Here is a 21,246-nt window from a genome sequence, read left to right as displayed (position 1 = left end):
TGTCTTTTTAACTAAGATACTTCATTTTCTTCCGAGGTCATGTCAATTGGACAAGCATTTACAATGTGGGAAGTGACTTTTTGCTTGTGAGCTCCAAGATGCTTTCTCATTCTGCTCTCTTTAGCAGTGTATTTGCTTTCCTCACTACGTATCTGTAGGAGAAATTCAGGGAATGGAGGTTGGTTTTCTGTCTTGTGTTTGAGCTGGAGACCTGCTATCAGCACATTGTCCCAACACCCTCTGCAAACTGTTTAAGAAGCTGCTGGTTGACTTCATCAGCAGAGACACCACCTCTCTTGATTACCTTGGTAAGAGCTGTCTGCAACTGCTGTAAGTATAAGGACTGCTTTTCACCAGCATCATGTAATGTATTTAAGAACTTGGCAAAAAGTTAATCGCCATCTTCCACAGTATCAAAAGCGGAGTCCAACAAGTCTAGGGAAGCTGTGGGTAGAGCTTTTGAACCTAGGTGTTTGACTATGTCTATTGCTGGCGGTAGAAGGCTGTTTAGGATTTTCCTAGACCGATGAAGGTCTGAAAGAGAAGGATCTTGTAGAATGAGCTCCACATTATTTCTCCAATTTCATAGTCCACTTCAGTGCTTGGACAGGGACTTTTTCCGGAGAACACTCTGAGCCTGAAAGATGCATGTGCCTGTGATGATGCTCCTTCAATCCTTGCAATATGTTCTATAACCATGTAATGGACCTCTGGCAGATTTGCGTCAGTTACTCCAATGGCAGGTGATTGTTTCTCTGAAATTACGGTATTAATTGTAGCTGGGCTTTGACTCCCTTCTGCAAGGTTAGTACTCTTAAGTGGGGAAGGAGGATAAGGCAATTGTGACTCACTTGTAACAGACTCACTTGTATCTTTCAGGTTTCCAACAGCTGATTCAGTGCATCTGGAAAGCTGCTCTTTCAAGAGGTTCTCGAATGATTTACCACTAAGCTTGGCTATTTTCTGCAGTTCACTGAAATAACTCAAAGTGGCGTGCTCAGTGACTATGGGCAGGTACATGCTTGACAAGTGTCTTATGTGGTAGGTGACATTGTGTGGGCTCTTTAAGCTATGAGGCAGCATGGGTTCAAAGGTTGTAGGAGCATAGTAACTCTCATACTCCACGATGACATCACGATAATTTGGAGATTGTGGGTCATTTATGCAAAGGATTCTGGATACACGGCCATGTGTATTTAGAAAGTCAGACAAGTCTTCATCTAACTCTGTGTTAGTAAGGCCACTAACTATAATTGAGCTTGTGATTTTGACATTCTCTCTTTCAACTATCTCCATTTTATTTTTGTTTAGGCGTAGGACTATTATAATTGTCTTTAAAGGTCTATGTGATTTTTTTTTAATTATTTAAATTATTATTAAGTTTTTAACTCACAGCTCAATTAGATTTCACTTGTTGGTTTTCATTTAACAGGATCTAGGATCAGCCTCCGCTAGGCATGACTGCCAAGAAAATACCAGTCAGTTGCTGTTTTATCCTGCCTGCAATCCGCCCACGCTCGCTGGCCCTCTTGCTTTTAAGGCTGCCCGCCTTTCTTTGTTGCCGTTTTTCCTGCATCTCAGGCTAACCGCCTGCTGATACTTTGGGAATAAGAATTCAGCGGTTTTCTATGGCATGGCTCAGTCAAAACCCATAACATCTTTGAACTCTGGGAACCAGCAGTCGTGGGCATGCCCGGCCACTTGCGGAGCCCTAATTGCAGCAAGGGATACCCATCCCTTCTGCATTATGTGTATGGGGTTGAAACATGCGGAGGAAGCTCTTTCTCTGCCTGACACCTGTAGCCATTGTCTCGCTTAGCCCATGAAGCTCCTACGCTGTAGGCACAATCTACGCCTCACCAGGCTTCTACTGTACGGGCTGCACAGGCTGCTACCACTGGGCTAGCATATCACAATGCCATCAGACATAAGTCTCATAAAAAGCCACCTAGTCATCAGCCCAATCCTCCTCCAAAGCCCTGGGGGAAAATGACCATTACTGCCATGGCCAAGGAGCCCCCCAACCCTACCCCTTCTGACTCCAAAAGGAAGCGATCTGCCTGATGTACAGGCTCCGGAGGCTCTAAGTCCAGGTTCCTGGGCTGTCAGCCCTTTGGACGTGAGTTTGGATTTTCCCATCCTTTCTCACAAGAGGAGGAAACTCTCAGTTGGTGGGGTTGGTGGGGTCACCCATGGGTTCCCTTCCCCGGGTTTTGTGCACGACAGCACCAGTTCAAGTGCTGCCCAGGTTAAGTCTCACCTCCCAGCACGCAGTGTTAAGAGTTTTCACGCTGGAAAGAGACTCAGTTTCAAGTGCACAAGCAGTGTCACTACACCGTATGCACAACACCATTTTCACACTCGCAATAAAGGCCATGACCAATGTGTGTTTGAAAATAAAAAATCTAAAGAATCAAATGAATCAACTGCTAAGAATGGAAAATTCTCCACTGTCCCACATATCACACCTAAGTTGCCCACTAGATTGCACCATTGTATCACAAACAAGCATACTGCCCACTATTGAAACTCATTGCAATGCCTCAGCTCAGGTGGGAATGCTCACAAATCACATATAAGTCTAGCACACCGTGTCGGCTCCCGAGTGGGTAATTCAGACAATTATGCACGGCTGCAGGCTTCAGTTCGCCATGAAACCCCCAAGTTTCGGCAGTGTAATTTTCTCGCAGACGAATGAGAGCTCTGCTTATTTTATGGAAGAGGAAATTTCTTCTCTCTTAGAGAAAGGGGCAATTTGGGTAGTTCCCCCGGACCAATGTCAACAGGGATTTTATTCCCGTTATTTTCTAGTTCCAAAGAAGGGTGGTTCACTGCACCCTAAGTTGGATCTCAGAGTGTTAAACAGACATTTGATACAATACAATTTCAAGATGTTAACATGCAACACTCTCTCTCGTTCTATACATAAGAACGATTGGTTCACATCAGTCAATCTGAAAGATGCTTTCTTCCATGTCAGCATTTATCCCCCACACAGGAAATTCCTTTGTTTTGCCTATCATGGCATTTGTTATGAATTCACGGTTCTGCCGTTCAGTCTCGCCCTAAGCCCGTGCGTATTTTGTCTCTGTTTGGAAGCAGAATTAGCTCTGTTACTCCTAGCGTGGCTGAAAATCCTGACATATATAGAGACGATTGGTTAATCATAGCCAGTTCAAGAGAGAAAGCAGTGCAGGACACACAACTAGTGCTCTCACACCTTGCATTTCTCGGTTTCAGAATAAATCTGAGCAAGAGCAATTTCACTCTGTCCCAGAATGTCACTTTTCTGGGACTGGAGCTAAATTCCACTGTGATGCGTGCTCATCTGTCAGAAGAGCGCATTCTGTCTCTAATGAATGGTCTCTCACAGTTCAAAGAGGGAGCAAGCGTGCAGTAACACATTTGTCTCAGACTTCAGGGCCTCATGGCTTCAGCCATCCATGTTTTGCCCTTGGGACTTTTGAGGATGAGAACATTCATGAAATGGATTTTGTCTCTTCATCACAACCCCCTGCGCGATCTCCGTTGCAACGTTACAGTGACCCGCACTTACATATCAGCATTGCACCACTGGACGAGCACAGAGTTTTATGCACACAGGATGCCTCTAGGGGCGGTTATGATATGAAAACTTGTTACGAAAGATGCTTCCCTGTCTGGGTGGGGTGCCACCCAGGAGGGCAGAACAGTGAATGGGATGTGGCCGACGAAACTACACTTAGCTCACATAAATTATCTAGAGCTCCTTACTGTGTGGAAGGTTCCAAGACATTTTCTGCCTCGCCTTCAGGGGCATCATATTCTAGAGCGATGCAACAATACCACAGCCGTAGCACACATCAATCACCAAGGAGGGATGTGCTCCCCTCAGCTTCACTGCCTAGCCCACAAACCTTTGGTATGGAGCAGTCAGTACTTCCTGTCATTACATGTGACTCACATCCCGGGTGTTGTGAACTTGGGCACGGATCTCCTGTCAAGCAAGGGTGAGAGAGCAGAGCTTGACACTAATTCTCATAGCACCCAGATGGCCCAAAGCACCATAATAATTCTCCTCCTTCATAACCAGCCATGCCCGCTCCCGTTGCACACAAACCTCTTGTCTCAGGCGAACAGAGAAATATACCACCCTCACCCAGACAGGGTGGCACTATGGGCCTTGCCCATGAAAGGTCCAACCTGAACACACTGGGGCTTCCCCCCAAGGTGGTCGCCACTATACTAAATTCTAGAGCCTTGTACATGAGGTCTTTGAATGATTGTAAGTGGCAGGTGTTTGAAAAATTTTGTAATTCACATCATTTGGTGTCATATCAGTGTTCAGTCACGGATATATTATGCTTTCTACAAAACCTTTTGGACAAAGGAAAATCTTTTTCGACCATCAAGGTTTACCTGGCAGCCATTTCTGCTTGCCACATTGTCTTCAATGATGCAGCAGTAGGGCAGCATCCTCTCATTCGTAGATACATGAAGGGTGCTCGCCGTTCTGTGCCAGTTACTAGAAAGCTTGTTCCTGAGTGGAACCTCTCCATGGTGCTGGAAGCTCTGTCACAGCAGCCTTTTGAGCCCTTGGAAAATATTTCTTAAAGTTGTTGTCTTAGAAAACATCTATACTCCTGGCAGTGGCATCAGCCAGACATGTCATTGATCTGCATGCCCTTTCTATTCATCCTTCTTGTACAAGATTTTCCCCAGGCATGGAGAAGGTTTCTCTTAGTCCCAATCCAGCCTTTATGCCTAAGTGTTACCCTAAATTCACAGGGGAGGTGTTAGAGCTCAGCGCTTTCCATCCACCTCCTTTCACCTCTGTGGAGGATGAGAGGCTGAATGCCTTGTGTCTTGTGCATACACTCCACATGTATATGTGTAGGAATGAGACTATCAGAAAGAGCGACCTGGGCTTCCTCCCACATGGATAAACCCATTTTTAAACAAAGCCTTTCCCATTGGCTTGTGGTAGCAATATCTTTTGCATATAGCTCTAAGGGTCTCCAGCCCCTCTCAGGCCTTAGGGCCCATTCCACGAGAGGCATGGCTGCTACCTGGGCCCTGTTTCAAGGAGTCTCTCTGCAAGACATTTGTTCAGCTGCATGTTGGGCTCCCCCCCCCCAGGTACTACCACCTTGATGTCACCAGAACCCCAGTAGCACATGCAGTTTTGGGTTCTTCATAATGGGTTAAACATAACCCTTTCTCCCTCACACTGTGTACATGTTACCCCACAGGTTTCACTCCAAGCACAGTGCATGGCCTCTTCTCCCTGATTTGTTATGTTTATGGTTTATAGAGCCTGCTAATATTATAAAGGATGTGTCCGGCACTGCCTTAATTAGTAAACCATCCTTTTGATAGGGCAATCGGGGAGTTGTCCATATCTTCCCATAGGTGGATCTCGAGCACGAGATGATAAAAGAGAACGATGGGTTACATTTTCTGTAACCCCAGTTCTCTGAAACATTGAGTGGAGAGATTCACCAAGCTTGCCCTGCTTGCTTCACAAGAAGCGAATATGCTCACCGATGGAAGTAGCATACAGGTCCTTTTATGCCCTCAGGTAAGGGCAGGGCCTTACACCGGCATTGGACATGCGCTTCTGTCTGTCAAGCCAGATTTGGTGCTATTGGATGCTTCTGCAGATGTCTGGTGCGTATGCCCTTTCCACTTGATGTCTCAGAGAACTGGGGTTACAGAAAAGGTAACCTATCGTTTTTGCGATAGGGGCCACGTGCCCTTTTTCTAATTTATGTTACAAATACTGTATATTTAGGGCTTATTAATTGATTTGTTTAGTAACCTAGAATGTTATATGAGTGTTTCTTTTTTAAATTTTGTGCATTTACATTTACTATTTATGTTTTATGAGTTTTAAAATTTAGACTGGGTTACACACACACACACAATCTGTGTGTCTGAAAATTTACTCCTCTTATTAGTGGGTCTCTCTCTCTCTTTTTTCTTTCACAAACACACACCACAAATCTCAGTAAGACTAAGAATACAGAGTTGACACCAAACTGTCATGGCGGTAGCTCTGTGCTCTGCAGGCCTGCTGGTGAGGGGGGTGTGAGGCGGGCCAGATCTAAAAATGTGTAATTCATTTATGAGGGAAGTTAGTGCTGGCTCCACAGACATACCTTACTGTTTATAGAGCTAAAGAGTTCAGTGGTCTTCTGGGAGGTAAGAGGCTCACAGACATGATGGGTTTTATCTTAATGATTAGCTGCAAATAAGCAGCTAATCAAGGAAATTAATGGTTCAAAGAAGTGAGCATAAGTGTTTCTTTTCAGAAAAAGGAATCAAAGTGTCTGAATGGATTCAAATGATTAACTGTTATTGTTAAGTTTTTGCTCAAAGCAGCCTCATGACAGCACTGGTCTGTTTGTGCTTTGGTTCATTTTTAGCTTGCAAAATGTGTTAGCCATAAAAGCAGGCCATTAATAAAAAAAAGAATAGTGCTTTATCTCACATATCCGCAATTGTATGAATTTGTCTCATGCTCTAGGAGGCAGTTTGTCATTGCTAAAACCACTGTGTTCTGAACCAGACATACAGTTCTTTGCCATTTAACTTCTCAATGGACCCTGCCTAGAAGTTTTGGTTTTTGAATATTGTTGCGTTTGCTATGGGACGAAGACATGCAAATGTGTGGGGACAAAGAAAAAAGTCTGTATTATTTTGGGTGCCTCTTTTGACTTCTGTGTGTGCTAGATGATGCTGTGAGATGCAGTGGTCTCTAAGGGCCTTTAATGGTAAATGTGGATCAGTCTGGCCGAGTATCTGGGTTGGGAAGTGTGAAAATATGAAAGACATATCTCTGCAACTGATAAACATTAGCAGTAAATCAAAACATATCAGTTTTTTAAATGGTAAAACATATGTCTATATGTTTTATTATGTGAATATTCAGTGCCATCAGTAAAGAAATTTTGTCTGTTTGAAGTAACTTACCACCATGAGACTTCTCACTACACTATGTAAGTTGACACCTAATTTTTTTCACTTTAAAAAGTCAGTCCTCCAGCACTAAGGTTTATGGTTGGAGAAAATTGTAATGGGGCCTCTGTGCACAAAAAGAGCTGTGCACCACCATCTCTGTATGTCTAAATGAGTGGGCATAACCCACAAGCGTGGCCCAATCTTTTGATTTAGTTTCTGATATTTGAACAACTACCATGGAGTGTTTTTTTGGCAGAATGTTGGAAATGTTGTAAAAAAAATTTTTTCTTTAGTTTGTTTTAGGAAATCAGGCAGCGTGCAGGGTTGAGAGAACATTCAGGTATGCAGAACTCTAAGCTTCCATTTGGACTTCACTCTCAGCAGATCAAGATAATAACGATAATCCTTCTAATGGTGGGAGATTGTAGACCATGTTAATTTCTCTCTCTCTCTCTCTCTCTCTCTCTCTCTCTCTCTCTCTCTGAGTGTGCATGTGTGTTCAGGGCAGGTTAGGTAACCTCTCTTTCCACAGTCTTGCTTAGACACAGTTTTACGCTACCATTTCTGCCTTTTTAAGGCAAGTTTTATTTTGGATGCCTTATCTAAACCAGTAGACCTACAACTGTTTAGTCTGTTGCATGTTCAGCTTAGCTATCCAGATGAGGACATGCCAAGATTCATATTGTTTTTATATAAAGGTAATTATAATAGCAATAGACCAACCTTAACCCACACTCATTGACAATGACAAAAACTTTTAGCATCTTTTGAAAATCATCGGGTTATTCTCTGATTTTTATGTCAAAATGTAAACAGACATGCGTATAACACTTGCACACATTGGATAAGCTGGTAAAGAGCGCTGGTAAAGAAATTACATTTACATTTATGTATTCCGTTGATGCTTTTATCCAAAGTGACTTACAGTGCATTCAAGGTATATATTTTATCAGTTTGTGTGTTCCCTGCAAATTGAACCCATGATCTTGGCATTGCTAGCGCCATGCTTGACAGAAATAACCACACATGCAATGCAAAATCGGGGTAATGGGCAAAAATCTATGTGTGCTGATTGGTTTTTTGCTTAGAAAATTTATGACCTAACCCCAATAAAGGAAAACCATTTAAGGTGTTTACACGACCTGACATGTTGTCTACTTATTAAGCATAATTGTGTAAGATTGTGCATATAAACATGCTCTCTGTTTGATCAATGAAACAATTTTCCAATTAAGGATGTCTGCAAATGTCCAAAATGAGAAGTTTTTCCAATTTAACTCACTTCTGGGGACAAATGTGTCCCCAAAATTGTAGTTAAGATTCAAATATTAAAACAAACTTTTTGCTCAGGATTAAAAAAATTTATCAAGATTTCTTATTGTCATTTGATTACAAAAAAACTCTCATCAAATTCTTTATAACTAGCATTTGTTTGCTAAAGTCAAGTTTGGAGTTCAAGATTTTGATAACATTCCACATCACAGAAGTTTTTGCAGACGAGGTAGTCAGCGATCTAGTAGATGGATTTTCCATTCTGGATAAAGAACAGAGGAAAGTGGAGATGAGAGAGAGGGAGAAAATGAGATTGGGTCAGTAGACAGACAAGCAAACAGCCATACGAAACGCTTCTCTTGTGGTGAGATAGGGCCATTTTGTTTTGGCTGCCCCTCTGATTGGGGAGCGAGCAGCAATCCTCTTATGATAAACATACTGAGAGAGAATCATTTTAACTTCACCTATATCTCTCTCCCTCTCTCTCCCCCTCTCCTTCTTCCTCTCTCTCCCCACTGTCCCGTTTTCTCAATTCTCACAGTGATGGCCTCTCCTGTGCAGCTGTTCATGAGCTCGCCTCATCTAGAGTAGGACTGGAATTTATCTGACACACACACCACTAAAAGCAACAACTTACCGCTTGGCCATGTACAGCGTGGAAGACCTTCTTATCTCACATGGATACAAAGTCCCACAAAGGAACAGCAACAATGTCCCTGTGCCACACTCATCTTCCCCCCACCCTGCAACCTATGAAAAATGTCTGCCAGCACAAAGCGACAGCCGGTGTGAAATCGGTGAGAAGCGGAAAGGACAGAGTGGCGTGAATGGCTATGAGGGCGACCATGTTTACAGCGGTGGTGGCAGAGGAGGCATCAGACAGACTTCTTCCAGGGGATTCCCCAGTGACACCGAGAACCGGGTCAGAAAGCAGAGAACACAAGACGTAGACAACGGTAACCTAGGAGATGGACGTTTGCAAGAAGACAGCCTGACCACAGACAGTGGGTGAGTTGTGCTGATTTGTTGTTTATTGACGTCCTCATCCTTTGTGCATTACCTCTCTCTCTCTGTCCCACACATACAAACACACACTCTTTTATTTCTGCTGTCTTTCCTTCTTTGCCTTTCATCCCTTTGATCTGAGCTTTAAGCTGTCTTGCATGATGAAAAGAGTTATGTAAAGGGAGAAGCTGTCAAGGACTTTTGCACCAGGACAAGATCCCTTTTTTGTTTGTTTGTTTGTTTGTTTGTTTGTTTAATCCTCCCCCTCCCCTTTTGTTCTCTCTTTCTCTTTCCTTCTCTTATTTTTGCCTTCACTCTTTCATCTTGATCTCTTCCTCTAAAATCTTTGTACATCCTACATTTTCATGTTTCTGTTTCCTAATCTCACTTGACTGCCTGCTCTCTTTCCTGCCTCATTCACCCTCTCCCTATAGCAAATTAATTAATTAACTGTTTAGAAGATTTTGCAGTTAGTTTTTATTTCCTCTCATTCACACGGGACCATAGTGGCATAAAAAGCACTGTTGTGGGAAAGCCCGCAGCTCCCCCTACTGAGCATGCTCAGTTTTGCAAGCAGAGTCAGCAGTAAACTACATGTCCCATGAGACCTTTGTCAGATCAATATTCCATCCCTTATAACAATCTCTTATATAACACAATTATTAATAAAACATGATGAATATAAATGTGAATATCTGCATTCTGTCAGCTCTGTTGTTGCAGAGTGACTTCAGGGAATGTTTTTGTGTGCGTGTGTGTGCGTGCGTGCGTGCGTATGTGTGTGTGTCATTGATTTTTGTAATGCCATGGATTAACAGACAGACAGACGGACAGAGATAGACAGACAGACAGACAGACAGGTAGATAGATAAATAGATAGATCGATCTGGACATAATTATTGCCATGCTTTCAAGATATACTGTAGTGCATCTTTGCACTTTCAAATAATTGCATTGCAAGACGATGTGCTTCCAGAGCACCTTTAAACTATAACGTTTTTTCCGTCTAAAATTAGCTTTATTAATCAGCATGTTTCGAGCCTTTCATAAACAGGCTATATTTGTGAAATGTTATCAAGTTCATCTCTTGCATAAATGGCAAGGAAAAACAACCAAAAATCTGATTTTACTAGTAGCATAGTGGAGTTCTCATGAGAATGTTTCCATTTATTTGATAGTCTGACCATTTATAGGCCTATTTAACTTTAGCTAACAGTATTTTTAAGCTTCACTATTGTGCTGTACATTGTTGTTAGTAGTTTTTCATTTTAAGGAAAATATAAAAATGGTCCATTCAGACTTTTACATTTTCAAAATTTTCTCTCAGGGGATACCCCTGAACCCCCAAACAATATATTTCCTTAAAAGTCACAAGGCCTCCTATGCCCCTTGAGTATCTAAAAATATCCAAACACAAATACTGGACTTTGTCATTCAGCTTCAAAATGAACAGTTGATTTATGTTTTAATATCTATAACAAAGTGCTCTCGATTGATGAACTCATTAAAATATTTTAATCTTTTGGTAGAAGATCCCCCAAACCCCACTACTTTGGCTTTGTCTCTGGAGCCCCAATGTCCTAATCCTTGCCCAGTTTTAAAGAGACTGTTTTGACTTTTTATATTTTATCTTCTTTTACAAAGTACTATTACTGCCAACTTGGAAATGTACAATTAGGCCTACTATTTAAAAAAAAAAATAAAAAATATGTCATTTCATAGCTATACTGACTACTAACACCATAAGTTATTGTCCGGACATTTGCTGGGAAGGAAATCTAGAGACCGAACCTCTTGGAACTTTAATTGAATATCCCTGTCTTAGTGCATACTGCATAGTGGGATTTGAACATAAATGTGTTATTGAGTTAATTGATTGTAAGACAGTTTCTTCTTGTCTTGCCTAAAGTATTAAAATCGTTAGAAAATGTCTAATTACAATTTGTTATTTTCTTAATTATCTGATTACTAACAAGAAATTAATAATTGTTAAAAAAAGATACACGATACAATATAAAAGTTGACTTCTACTTATTTACTTCCATCTGTGTGTCTGCAGGTTTTATGATAGCCACAGAGGAATACATTCTCAGCCTGAGCAGGATGTGTCATACTGGCGAAGAAGAGGTCAGGACTTCAGTGTGCTTCTGGATTATGCCGACTTCAGGGACCCACGTGGAAGTGCAGGGGGGCTTCCCAACAAGCCAGAGGGCATGCAGCGGAGACCAGAATCCGCCTTGGGCACAGATGAGCATAACCGTGAGAGACAGCGCAGGGCTGAGAGCGCACGTGCCAGGGAGAGAGAGATTGCCCTGCACCAGTGGAGAATTGCAGCTGAGAGGAAGTACCAGAGTTTGGGAACAGATGAGTGGCATCCTGTGACCACTTTGAGCCGCCAGCCATCTGAAAATGAAGTAACACAGGAGCAACGCAGGCCACGAACTGCAGAAGGTGCTGTTCCACCTAGAACAAAAACCAAGTCCCAGTCATTGCCCAGAATGACTCTTCAATCAGAAAGCCTCCAATACTTTAGCATACCAAATGCTGGGCGAGATTCTTATGGAAGCTATAGGTTGAACGGCCACCATACCCGAGACCCTCATGGAAGGCATCTTGATGGAGAGAGCAGGTGGACTGACCGATCGGGTGCACAGTCTGCTCCACCATCAAAACCCAGATTTAGTCGACCGCTTAGACCTCCATCTTATGAAGTGCACCAGCAGATGCGTGGGAGCGTAGAGATGCTTATGGGGGAAGTTGCCCCTCGGGCTAGAGACAGGACTCCACTTCCTTTCTCAAGGCAAGAATACTTTGTGCAAGAACTTGGAGGCTCTGGTGCAGAGCCCCCCGTATATAACCCTCCCCCATCCTACAGGAGGCAGCCTTTAGTTAAGGGAGGTCATAGAACTTATCCTATTTCATTGGGTAACCACCAGTATAGGGGTGACCCATATATGCAAGATTCTGCAATGACAGAGGTGCAGGAATGGTTTATCAGGCAGACAGGGATGGCTTGGCCAGATCATTACAGAGATGGACGAAGAAGTATGCCCTGCAAGAGACAGGCATATCCAGGCTACAGCGAAGAACGAATAGGTAATGTTCAGTACATTCCCTTTGATGACCCTCGCGTCAGGCACATTTCAGGAGCGGGAATGGATGGTAACTCGCTGACGGATGCAGATAAAATTAGAAACATCAGAAATGAGATTCCGGTCAGCCTCATATCTGAGAAGTCCAATGACAGTGCCTTTCCTCTCACAGAGAAATCATTTGACCACACTGAACAAAGTAAAAGCAATATTAGCAAGTCTATTAATGAGGACAGTATGCACAAGAAAGTATTGAAAGAGACAGAAAGATCAAACACAACATCTGACCAAAACTGCAACAGGCATCCAACTGACCACAACAACACAACTGTTCTTCAGATGACAATGCAACAGAATTCCAACTCAAACCAGGGTTTCATTGAGATGGTAACACAAGTGAAGAAATTTGAGGCCAAAACTTTGGCTGAGAATAAGAAAAACTCAAAGAAGAAACTCAAAGAGACAATGTTTTGCCTGGTTTCTGTCCCTATTAATATGCAAGCAAACAAAGGTGTCTCTGATCCAAATAACAATGAAAAAGTGGCTACTCCAATAATGATATCTGAAGAAAACACAGTGATACAGTCTGACAACCAAAGCCTTTCTAAAACCCCAGTAAGCAAGGAGTCAGAAATGCAGTCCAGCAGCTTCCTATCCATTAGAAGCTCCCCTTTAAGGACAGAGATTGCAGATGCTACATCACTGAATGCAAGTCAAGACAATGAATTGTTCTATGTAGGATCCTGGCCTGGAGATCAATACAGGAACCAGGAAACACAGACAGGCTCTCCAGAAGTTTCTAGAAACATCCATCCTCAAAGAGGCATTGTGCAGACAACAAATGACCATCCCTCCCCTCACACAACCACAGATAATGAAGGTGAAACTGACTGCAGTGCCAACTATGGATATCCCATGATCGGTCAAAAGTATCTCAACCCTTCCAGCAACAGTGCATTTTCCAGAACTGGGACTGACAACAGTTCAAGTATAAGAAGCCACACTCTAGCCCAATCAACACCAACTCCAGCATCTTCAGACCTTCAGCCTTTGCTTAGAAGTACTGCATCAAAACAGCAAACAGATGGCCAAGCAGTTTTTGGACAGTTCTTATTAAAGCCGGTTAACAGACGCAAATGGGATGCAATTGGGGAGCTTGAGTCTTTTAATAAGGAGATTCAGGATCAGACAGGCAAATGTCCAAAAGTTGACCAGAGCATAGATGAGCTGGAAGATGCATTAAACAATATTCTCGAACTGAGCAACACTAGCAAAGAGGTCAACAATAGAAAACAGGAAGCTGCGCCACTTCACTTGAAGAAGGAAAGTGACGAGCAGTCACATATAGTACAGGTCACAGAGATGCATATGAAACAAAAAAACTTAAATGTAATGACAGATTCAGGAAACAGAGGCAGAGTAGAGGGACATCCAGAATACAGAAGAATAAAAAGTTCCAAGGCAAAGGTAAACTTGGACACCCAGACACAAGAGACACCTGTGGCCAAACCCAACAGTTATGTAAACTTTGAGGTTCTGCAAAGGGGGTACAGTGATCCAGGGATACATAGGCAGGATATTCCAGTTCCAAAGGAGTGCTTGCTTAGGGATGTTGGTTTAACAGTGTACACTGCCATTCCAGACACTGTGACCTCTGGATCACCCACATGCGTAAGTCCCGAGTCCCCTATGTTAACAAGCCCTTCAGATAATTCAGAGATGTGTGAGACCTTACAAATTACATCATCAGACAGTAGTGGAGATATGAGCAGGCACAGCCCTGAGCTTGCTGAAGGTACTCAAAGTTTGAACCACAATAATTCCTTTAATTCCAAAGCCCTCATCGAGAAGGAATCAGGGAGAGGAAGCACAGAGGTTACAAGTTCAGGAAAGTCCTCACGCATCCATGTAATCAAGAGTCTCCATTGCAGGTTTAAAGCAAATTATGAGGATGATGATGACCATTTTTATTCAGATTATATGAGCTGGAGTAATGAGAAGACATTGGCAGATGAACATCTAGAGACCCTTTTGAGTCAAGAGAAGGCCAACAGCATGCCGACAGAAGACCTTAGTAACCTATACCAAGTTCAGTGTGCCAAAGGCATACCTGAGAATGAATCCATTGAACAAAGGGCTGCCAGGATACTTGGCATTGCTGTACCAGTTGAAGCTTTAGTTGTTGATCAGGGTGACGGTAAAGAGAATGGAAATTCGGAAACCACTGAAGGTTCAGCCATTGCAATGCAAACCAAAGAGATGAGCTCAAACGAGGAGACACAGAATGTCAGTAGAGAGTCAGAGGAAGTGCTAGATGCATCTATGGAAAGTCTTGAAGATGTGACAGAACAGATAGTGATACGAGTTGAAGAGGATCCCGAATCTGGAGAAAATGTACATAGTGCAGAGAAACACAGCCACAGAGTCTCGTCTGTATTGGAACTGCCAGAATTTCCTCCAAGTAACTTGTGTTTGTCGCTTCCACTGGCAGAGGATGAGGAATTGGCCCTAAGTGTTTCTGGGGGAGACAGGAAGGATAGAGTCATTGCTGAGATAACAGAAGAACCACAGGACAAGCTCCAGGCATATTCCCCATCTCCTCTGCCCCCTTCATCCACAAATGATCAAGCATTTCTGGAGTACAGTGCCTATGCAAAGGAAGAAGACTCTCAGTCTTTAGTGAGAACTGTGACCAGGATCACCTTGGCTAAAGAGACAGAGGAAAAATGGTGCTCAGAAGAAGAGCAAGAAAAAGAACTAACAGACTCAGCTCAAGAGAACAAAATACTTGAGGAAAAGGATCAGTACATTGAGAATGTGGTGGAAGAAAACAAGAACAATGACATAACCATTTGTACACAACATGACTATGAGGTAAAGGTTCAGGAGGAAGAGAAAGTGTCAGCAAACAAGCTAATACAAGAGAAATCAAGACTGCCATCGAAGTCTATGGCACGTCCAATCCTACAGTCCCGGAGTGGCAAGGTAGCGAAGAGAGAAATCACTCTGCCACAAGGATTAATGGACAATACAATGTCTGCAATTGAGGATGATGACAATCTATCTATGTCAGGTCAGTACATGATTCGTTTACCTACTACTATTGTTATTATTTTTTTAGGGAAAAGCTAACACATTATCAGGCATATAAGCAGTGCTGGAAATGGCTGAGATTCACTGGGGGGACCAAAGTGATTCAAACACCGGGGTCACTTTATCTTTATCATTCTTCATCATTTATATTATAACTTTATGATTTAGCTGTGCAGCCATTGTAGTAATTGGATAGCCTACATTTACATTTAAATAACAACAAATTTAAAGAAAACTATACATTAGCTGTGCAACCTGATTTGTCACCTTGTGAATTAATGTGTATTTTAATGCATTTGGATCCGCTCAGGACCCCTCTCTCCCGTCCTCTCTATCGATCCTGATCTGTTGCCCTGCAAGACAGAGACCCAACGCAACAGCCGTAGATGGCTAGTGCATGTTTACATAAACCAACAATACAAAAAATATCACGCAGACAGTGTTGTGAATCCGTGTATCTTCCATTCATTCCATATCTGTTTTGAAATAAAACAAAAAAACGGAAAACGAAAAAACAGCTTGTCTTTTTATTTTGCAGTTATTTGCTTTGGTAAATTATTTACTAAAACAGGTTTTTTCCCTTTTTAAAAAATGCATTATGCATTCGGAAAATTAAGTTTGAGAAAAATGACCGTAATACTGATTTTGTAAATTAGATTTTCCAATTTTCTGTAATTTATCTGTAAGCTGTTATTTCCCGAAATGTCCATGGAAGTTCGCATAAAGGCTAACGAGGATTGACACTTTTAACCTACTTTATGTTCTGCTGTTCCTGAGAGGATCATAGATGCTGGAACTTAGTTTTATATGGGGACGTGGGAAAAGGTAATAATTACCAGAATTTCTCCCTGTTTTTAATCCCGTGCGAATTGGTCATGCCAGTAATTTTTACGGACTGCACGTTCATGCGCCAATAAAGATTATCTTGTAAACTATTTTACTTTCTATAAAACGCCCGGTAAAAATAACCCCTGGTTAAAATCGCGTGCAAACTGACATGCTGGTAAAAAGCCACTGAATCTGCACTGTGCAACCAGCGAACCCTTTAACTTTCATTGTTTCTCAAGTTATTCAAGTGTCTGAAGTGGATGTTGGCCAAGAGAAGACACCAGAGATTGTAAAACTTGCTTCACTTCAGATGGACTGCAGATAGCGCTGGCTGTTGCGTTTAGACTGATGCATGTTTTTCTCAAGCATTTTATGCTGTTGAGTGTTTATTTAGCCATGAATATACATATATATATATATTTAAAATAGGATTTCAGGCTCACTAATATCACCAGTTTTGTTATATTTTGCCAGATATTCCAATCAATTTCTTCTAATAATCCCAGATCCAGTATATGATCATGTTTATAATGTCCTGCAAAATGAATGCACAGCAATAAATGTTCTGATAGGTCAGTTATTTGGCAACAATGTGTAAATGCAGAAGACACACCCATCTGTATGATTTCTGCAGACATCGCTTAAGTCCCATCACGCAAATCGACAGTAAATTTACAGACATCTGCAGTAATAACAGACATATGTCTGGTAAAATTATCCCATCCAAATAGGGCTTTCCTTCCCCCTTTAAAGTCCCTTTACTGTATATCCCTTAAAATCACTATGATCACAATAGTTTTTCCACAAAATGCCATTTTAACTATACTATTATTTATCATCTGAATAGTCACATCCTCTTACCCCACGTAAAATACAAGGTCTCTTATCTTTACTCCCCCTGCTGGTGACTTTTGTAAGTGTCGATGTAAATTAATAGTTATGTAAATTAAAAGAGTTTTTTTAGATTTTTGTTTTTCTTCTCTTAAATTTTAGTTTTAAGAATGGGAAATGAGAAACAAAAGAATTTTACTTTTTTTAAATGAATCAATTTGAGTATGTTTGTTTTTTACTTGTGCAGAAAAATGAAAAAAGAAAACACCTGTTTTTTCGTTATCCGTTTTTTTATTTTAAAATGGAAATGGAATGAACAGAAGATACACGGTTGTGCTATTCATCATGTATAAATCGCTTTGACACTGTGGATAAAAAGCATCAGCAAAAATTAATATATGCGAATTAAATTACTTTCTCCAGAGGATCACCTCACCTCAGTAGGGCAAAGGGGAGTGGTACTCCGTCCCCCCTCAAATTCACTACCCGGACTCTGTCCTCCCAGGTCACCACCCATTTCCAGCCCTGCATATAAGGCATTTTAGTGTATTTTAACATTCAAACTGGGTTGATTTTATTTATTTATTTTTTTTTAAATGCTATAGTCTAAAATTATAATTATTCTCAGCTTCATAAATGAGTAGATAAATCTTAGCTTCATACATGTGCTCCTTAATAGTTTTAAACATAAATGTATTAAGTTCAATTTAAAATTAGCCAACATTCCTGTACCTTAGTTTGTAATTGTTGAACAAATTATACCAGTCTGTGTCCAATATTAGGGTTTTGTTTAATGTGCTATTTGTATTGTGTGAGGTACCTTCCATGTAGTGCCCTAGGAGAAGTCACCTCCGGTACTATATTGCATGGGAGTCAAGTTATTTTTGGCCATGTCCACATGAAGTGTTTTTCGCTTTTAGCATTATGAGCAGCAAGGCCACAATAACTGGCCATAATCTTCTGAGCCAAACAGTAATGCATCTTGTTCACCACAAGAGGGAATCGTGGTCAGATTTATTAGACTCACTGCCATCACAAATCAGCCAAGAATAGATAATGGACCAAAACAGTCCTTGCAGACTCATTTTATATTTAATAAAGTAAAACAAATGTTGTTAGATTTGTTAATAAAGTTTAGATTACATAATACAGAGATTAGATATCTGTTTTTCAAGTAGACACATTAAAGTTAGCTGACAGTCCTTGATATATCCATCTTCTCCATTGGTTCTATGTCAAAATCGTTAATGCATCATGTGTTTTTCCTTAGATCCATATGACCCCAGTCATGTGGAGAGAGTCTGAATTTGGACACTTTAAGAGCAAACCCTGTGACCTTACTGGAAATCCAAACTCTCATCTTAAACATAGCTGGAGATGAAATAAGCAGGCGGATGGACTTCATGCCACTCATTAAGACACATTTTCAGAGCTTCTATGAACTGTTCATGTCTGGAATAGCTAACTTGTCTATCAGTTGGATATGAATGTATAATATATATCAAGTAAAGTTCAGACATGACACAAATAGCTACAAATCAATCTCTGTAGACTTACTAATTTAAGTTTCTCTGCACCAGCAAATGCTGGAGTTCTGTTGGAATTTCACAGAACACAGTGTCATTGTGCCATTAAGCAACAACGACAAGAAAGACACTAAAGTTTGCACTTCTCATTTTCTGTATTATTACCATTATTATCAATGAGAGAATGAAGAGAGGCCTTGATGTATCAAAGCAATGAATAGGACTGAGACAGCAGCAGGATCAGTTACATAACACTTTGATTTCAATCACTGAGCAAACTATTTTTTAAAGAAATGTTAGAAGGAAAGTGTGCATTATATATTTTACAGTAGGGAGAAACAAGCTGCAATACAACATTATTATTTTTTGTTTGTTTGTTTGTTTAGCAAATTATGGCATTGGCTACTTTTACACAGTACTCATTTTTATCCAAATGAGGCAGCTAAGAAGAAAGCTGAACAGAGACAAAAATTGAAAGGTATTTTGTTTGAAGTCCTGGTCTCCTGCAATTGTAATCTTAACTGCATTGACTTCATTAGTCATTTTCAGTAGCTATTGCTTTAAAATGACTCCACACAAAGAGTTTTCATATCTCATATTTAGTTTGAGCTTTTTGGAGTTGCAATATGATAGTGTATCATCTCACCACGAAATGCAAACAAAAAATAAAAAAAGATATATATTTATTTTTGTCAAGCTATAAACAAACTGTACAGATGAAAATATATTCAAAGAAGTAATTTCTATTTTACCTTGTGAAAATGTTTGCTTGCTAACAATCATGAATATATCATGTCTGCATATGTTTAATATTGTATGTCTATTATCCTGTATTACTCTTACAATGAATCTTTTAGTCAAAATTAGTCTTTTATTGTGGTGTGTGTGGTGTGCCTTTTGTTGCACAAATTTAAGAAAGTATTATGTTGTGTTTTGTGTTTATGCATTTTATTTCATAAATGAAGCAATCTACGTTCTTCTTGAAAAGTCCATCTCAGTTCTGAAAGCTCACTCATATAGTTGAGTATACCTTTGTTATTGTTTGGTTTCTTTCTTTATGACTCTGTATATACAAAATGGAGGTGGACAACAGTTACTTTGACGATATTTCCATCACTTGGTTGTTTTATAATTGCAGTCCAAAGTGGACTAAAAATAAATGTAAGTAAAAACTGAGTAATTAGCACATTCAAAGACTGCGATAGTGAGCTCGGCAAAAAAGTTAATAAAAGTCATTGCTCCCATTTGTTCAGAACATGATTATTATTATAATGGATGAAGAGTACAAATACCATTATGTTACTGTAGTATAAATATTGCCCTTTGCTATAGGCATGATTATAAAACATTTGTAAACTCATGCAGATAGATACAGACCATTAATAATTTAGATGACAAAACATGCATTCATCACACTTTTTGTAAGTTGGAATAAAATTATTGTTGTAATTAGTCCTTGATTGTTCCTACCATTTTGTACATTTTTTTTAAACAGATGATTATATTGTTGCATATACCATATATGGCATTTAATATCTTTTTCTATTTTCATACAGAAACTGTACATGATTATTTTGTATGGGTTGCAATTGATTTGCCGTCTCTGCATGAGATGTAAACTGAGGTCAGGAAACTGTTTTGCATTTGGTACTACATTAAAAATATTAATTACATTACATTGTGCACATTTTTATCCTGCTAAAAGCTTTGAATATTTAAAATCAAAACCAGCTATTTTTAGAATATTTTACAGAAAGGGAAGTGTTTACTGTGCACCTCAGTACTTGTGTCTTTGAAGTATTGGGTGAATGTGAATGAATTGTTTGAAAGGAAATTCCTTTGTGCATTAACTATAGAAGATTGCTCATTAATAAACTTCTTGCATGGACTGTGTTTTTTTTTTTTTTTTTTTTTTTTCATGAAATTTAGTTTGTGACACATGGAAAGATGAAACAATTCCAGAGCTCCTCGTCATTTCTGTCATTGAAGAGTTAAAAAAAAATGTATGCATAAAACATATTTCACATGTTAAGATTAGAACAATAACAGTGCTTGCATATATCTGAAACAAATATGACGCAATGCCCATCATACTTTTCCAACTCATTTATTCTCTCACAATGCATTCAATTTATGTGTTAATAAACACCAATCTGTTATACAAACAAACCTATAAACACAGATATATTGAACGAACATTAAGTAATGAAGAAAACCTTTTTCTCTCTATCCAAAATCCAAAACATATTTTGTTCCCCATTTTCTCTCAAAAGTCTGAAATTCTTGCTGTATTGGAGTATGGATGTGACTCGTAAAACATGCATTCATAATCAATTAAACTGACTGACATTTAAAATGATGACATGTTTACTGTACAGCTCATACTTTGTGCACTAAATGAGAAATTAATAAAGAATGCAGCATTTTCTCGGCAATGGCTTTGCCAAGAAGGATGTGCATTGCAAGACCGCCCTATCTTGATTAAACAAACACAACTTACTTTTGAACTTTTCTTAAAAAAATGTTTGTTTGTTTGTTTTTTAAAGTACCCTGAACACTTAAAATACCCTTCTCATGCTTTTTGGAATTGGGATTTGCATTTCTACATTGTTTATAGTTTATATACTGCCTTCTGCATTTGATAAGCAGAGTTAGTG

General features: G+C 40.1%; 1 protein-coding gene across 5 annotated transcripts in view; it reads left to right on the top strand.

Annotated features, from left to right (window-relative positions):
* The window catches only part of LOC127427460 (junctional cadherin 5-associated protein-like), a 60,115-nt gene extending 39,638 nt beyond the window's left edge, over nt 1-20,477 (top strand). For 3 of the 5 annotated variants that reach the window (XM_051675079.1, XM_051675082.1, XM_051675084.1), the window contains exons 2-4: nt 8,756-9,222; nt 11,279-15,384; nt 18,334-20,477. In XM_051675079.1, coding sequence (XP_051531039.1) covers nt 8,861-9,222; nt 11,279-15,384; nt 18,334-18,368 — 4,503 coding nt within the window. In that variant the 5' untranslated portion in view covers nt 8,756-8,860 and the 3' untranslated portion in view covers nt 18,369-20,477. Of the gene's footprint in view, nt 1-878; nt 1,015-7,263; nt 7,283-8,755; nt 9,223-11,278; nt 15,385-18,333 lie in introns of those variants that run through there. The other 2 variants (XM_051675083.1, XM_051675080.1) reach the window with 2 other exon arrangements.
* The last annotated feature ends 769 nt before the right edge of the window (nt 20,478-21,246 follow it).

Source organism: Myxocyprinus asiaticus, chromosome 36 (genome assembly GCF_019703515.2).
Source record: "Myxocyprinus asiaticus isolate MX2 ecotype Aquarium Trade chromosome 36, UBuf_Myxa_2, whole genome shotgun sequence".
Classification (NCBI taxonomy): Eukaryota; Metazoa; Chordata; class Actinopteri; order Cypriniformes; family Catostomidae; genus Myxocyprinus; species Myxocyprinus asiaticus.
Note: the sequence above shows the minus strand (reverse complement) of the source record. Positions and strands in the feature narration are given on the sequence as shown.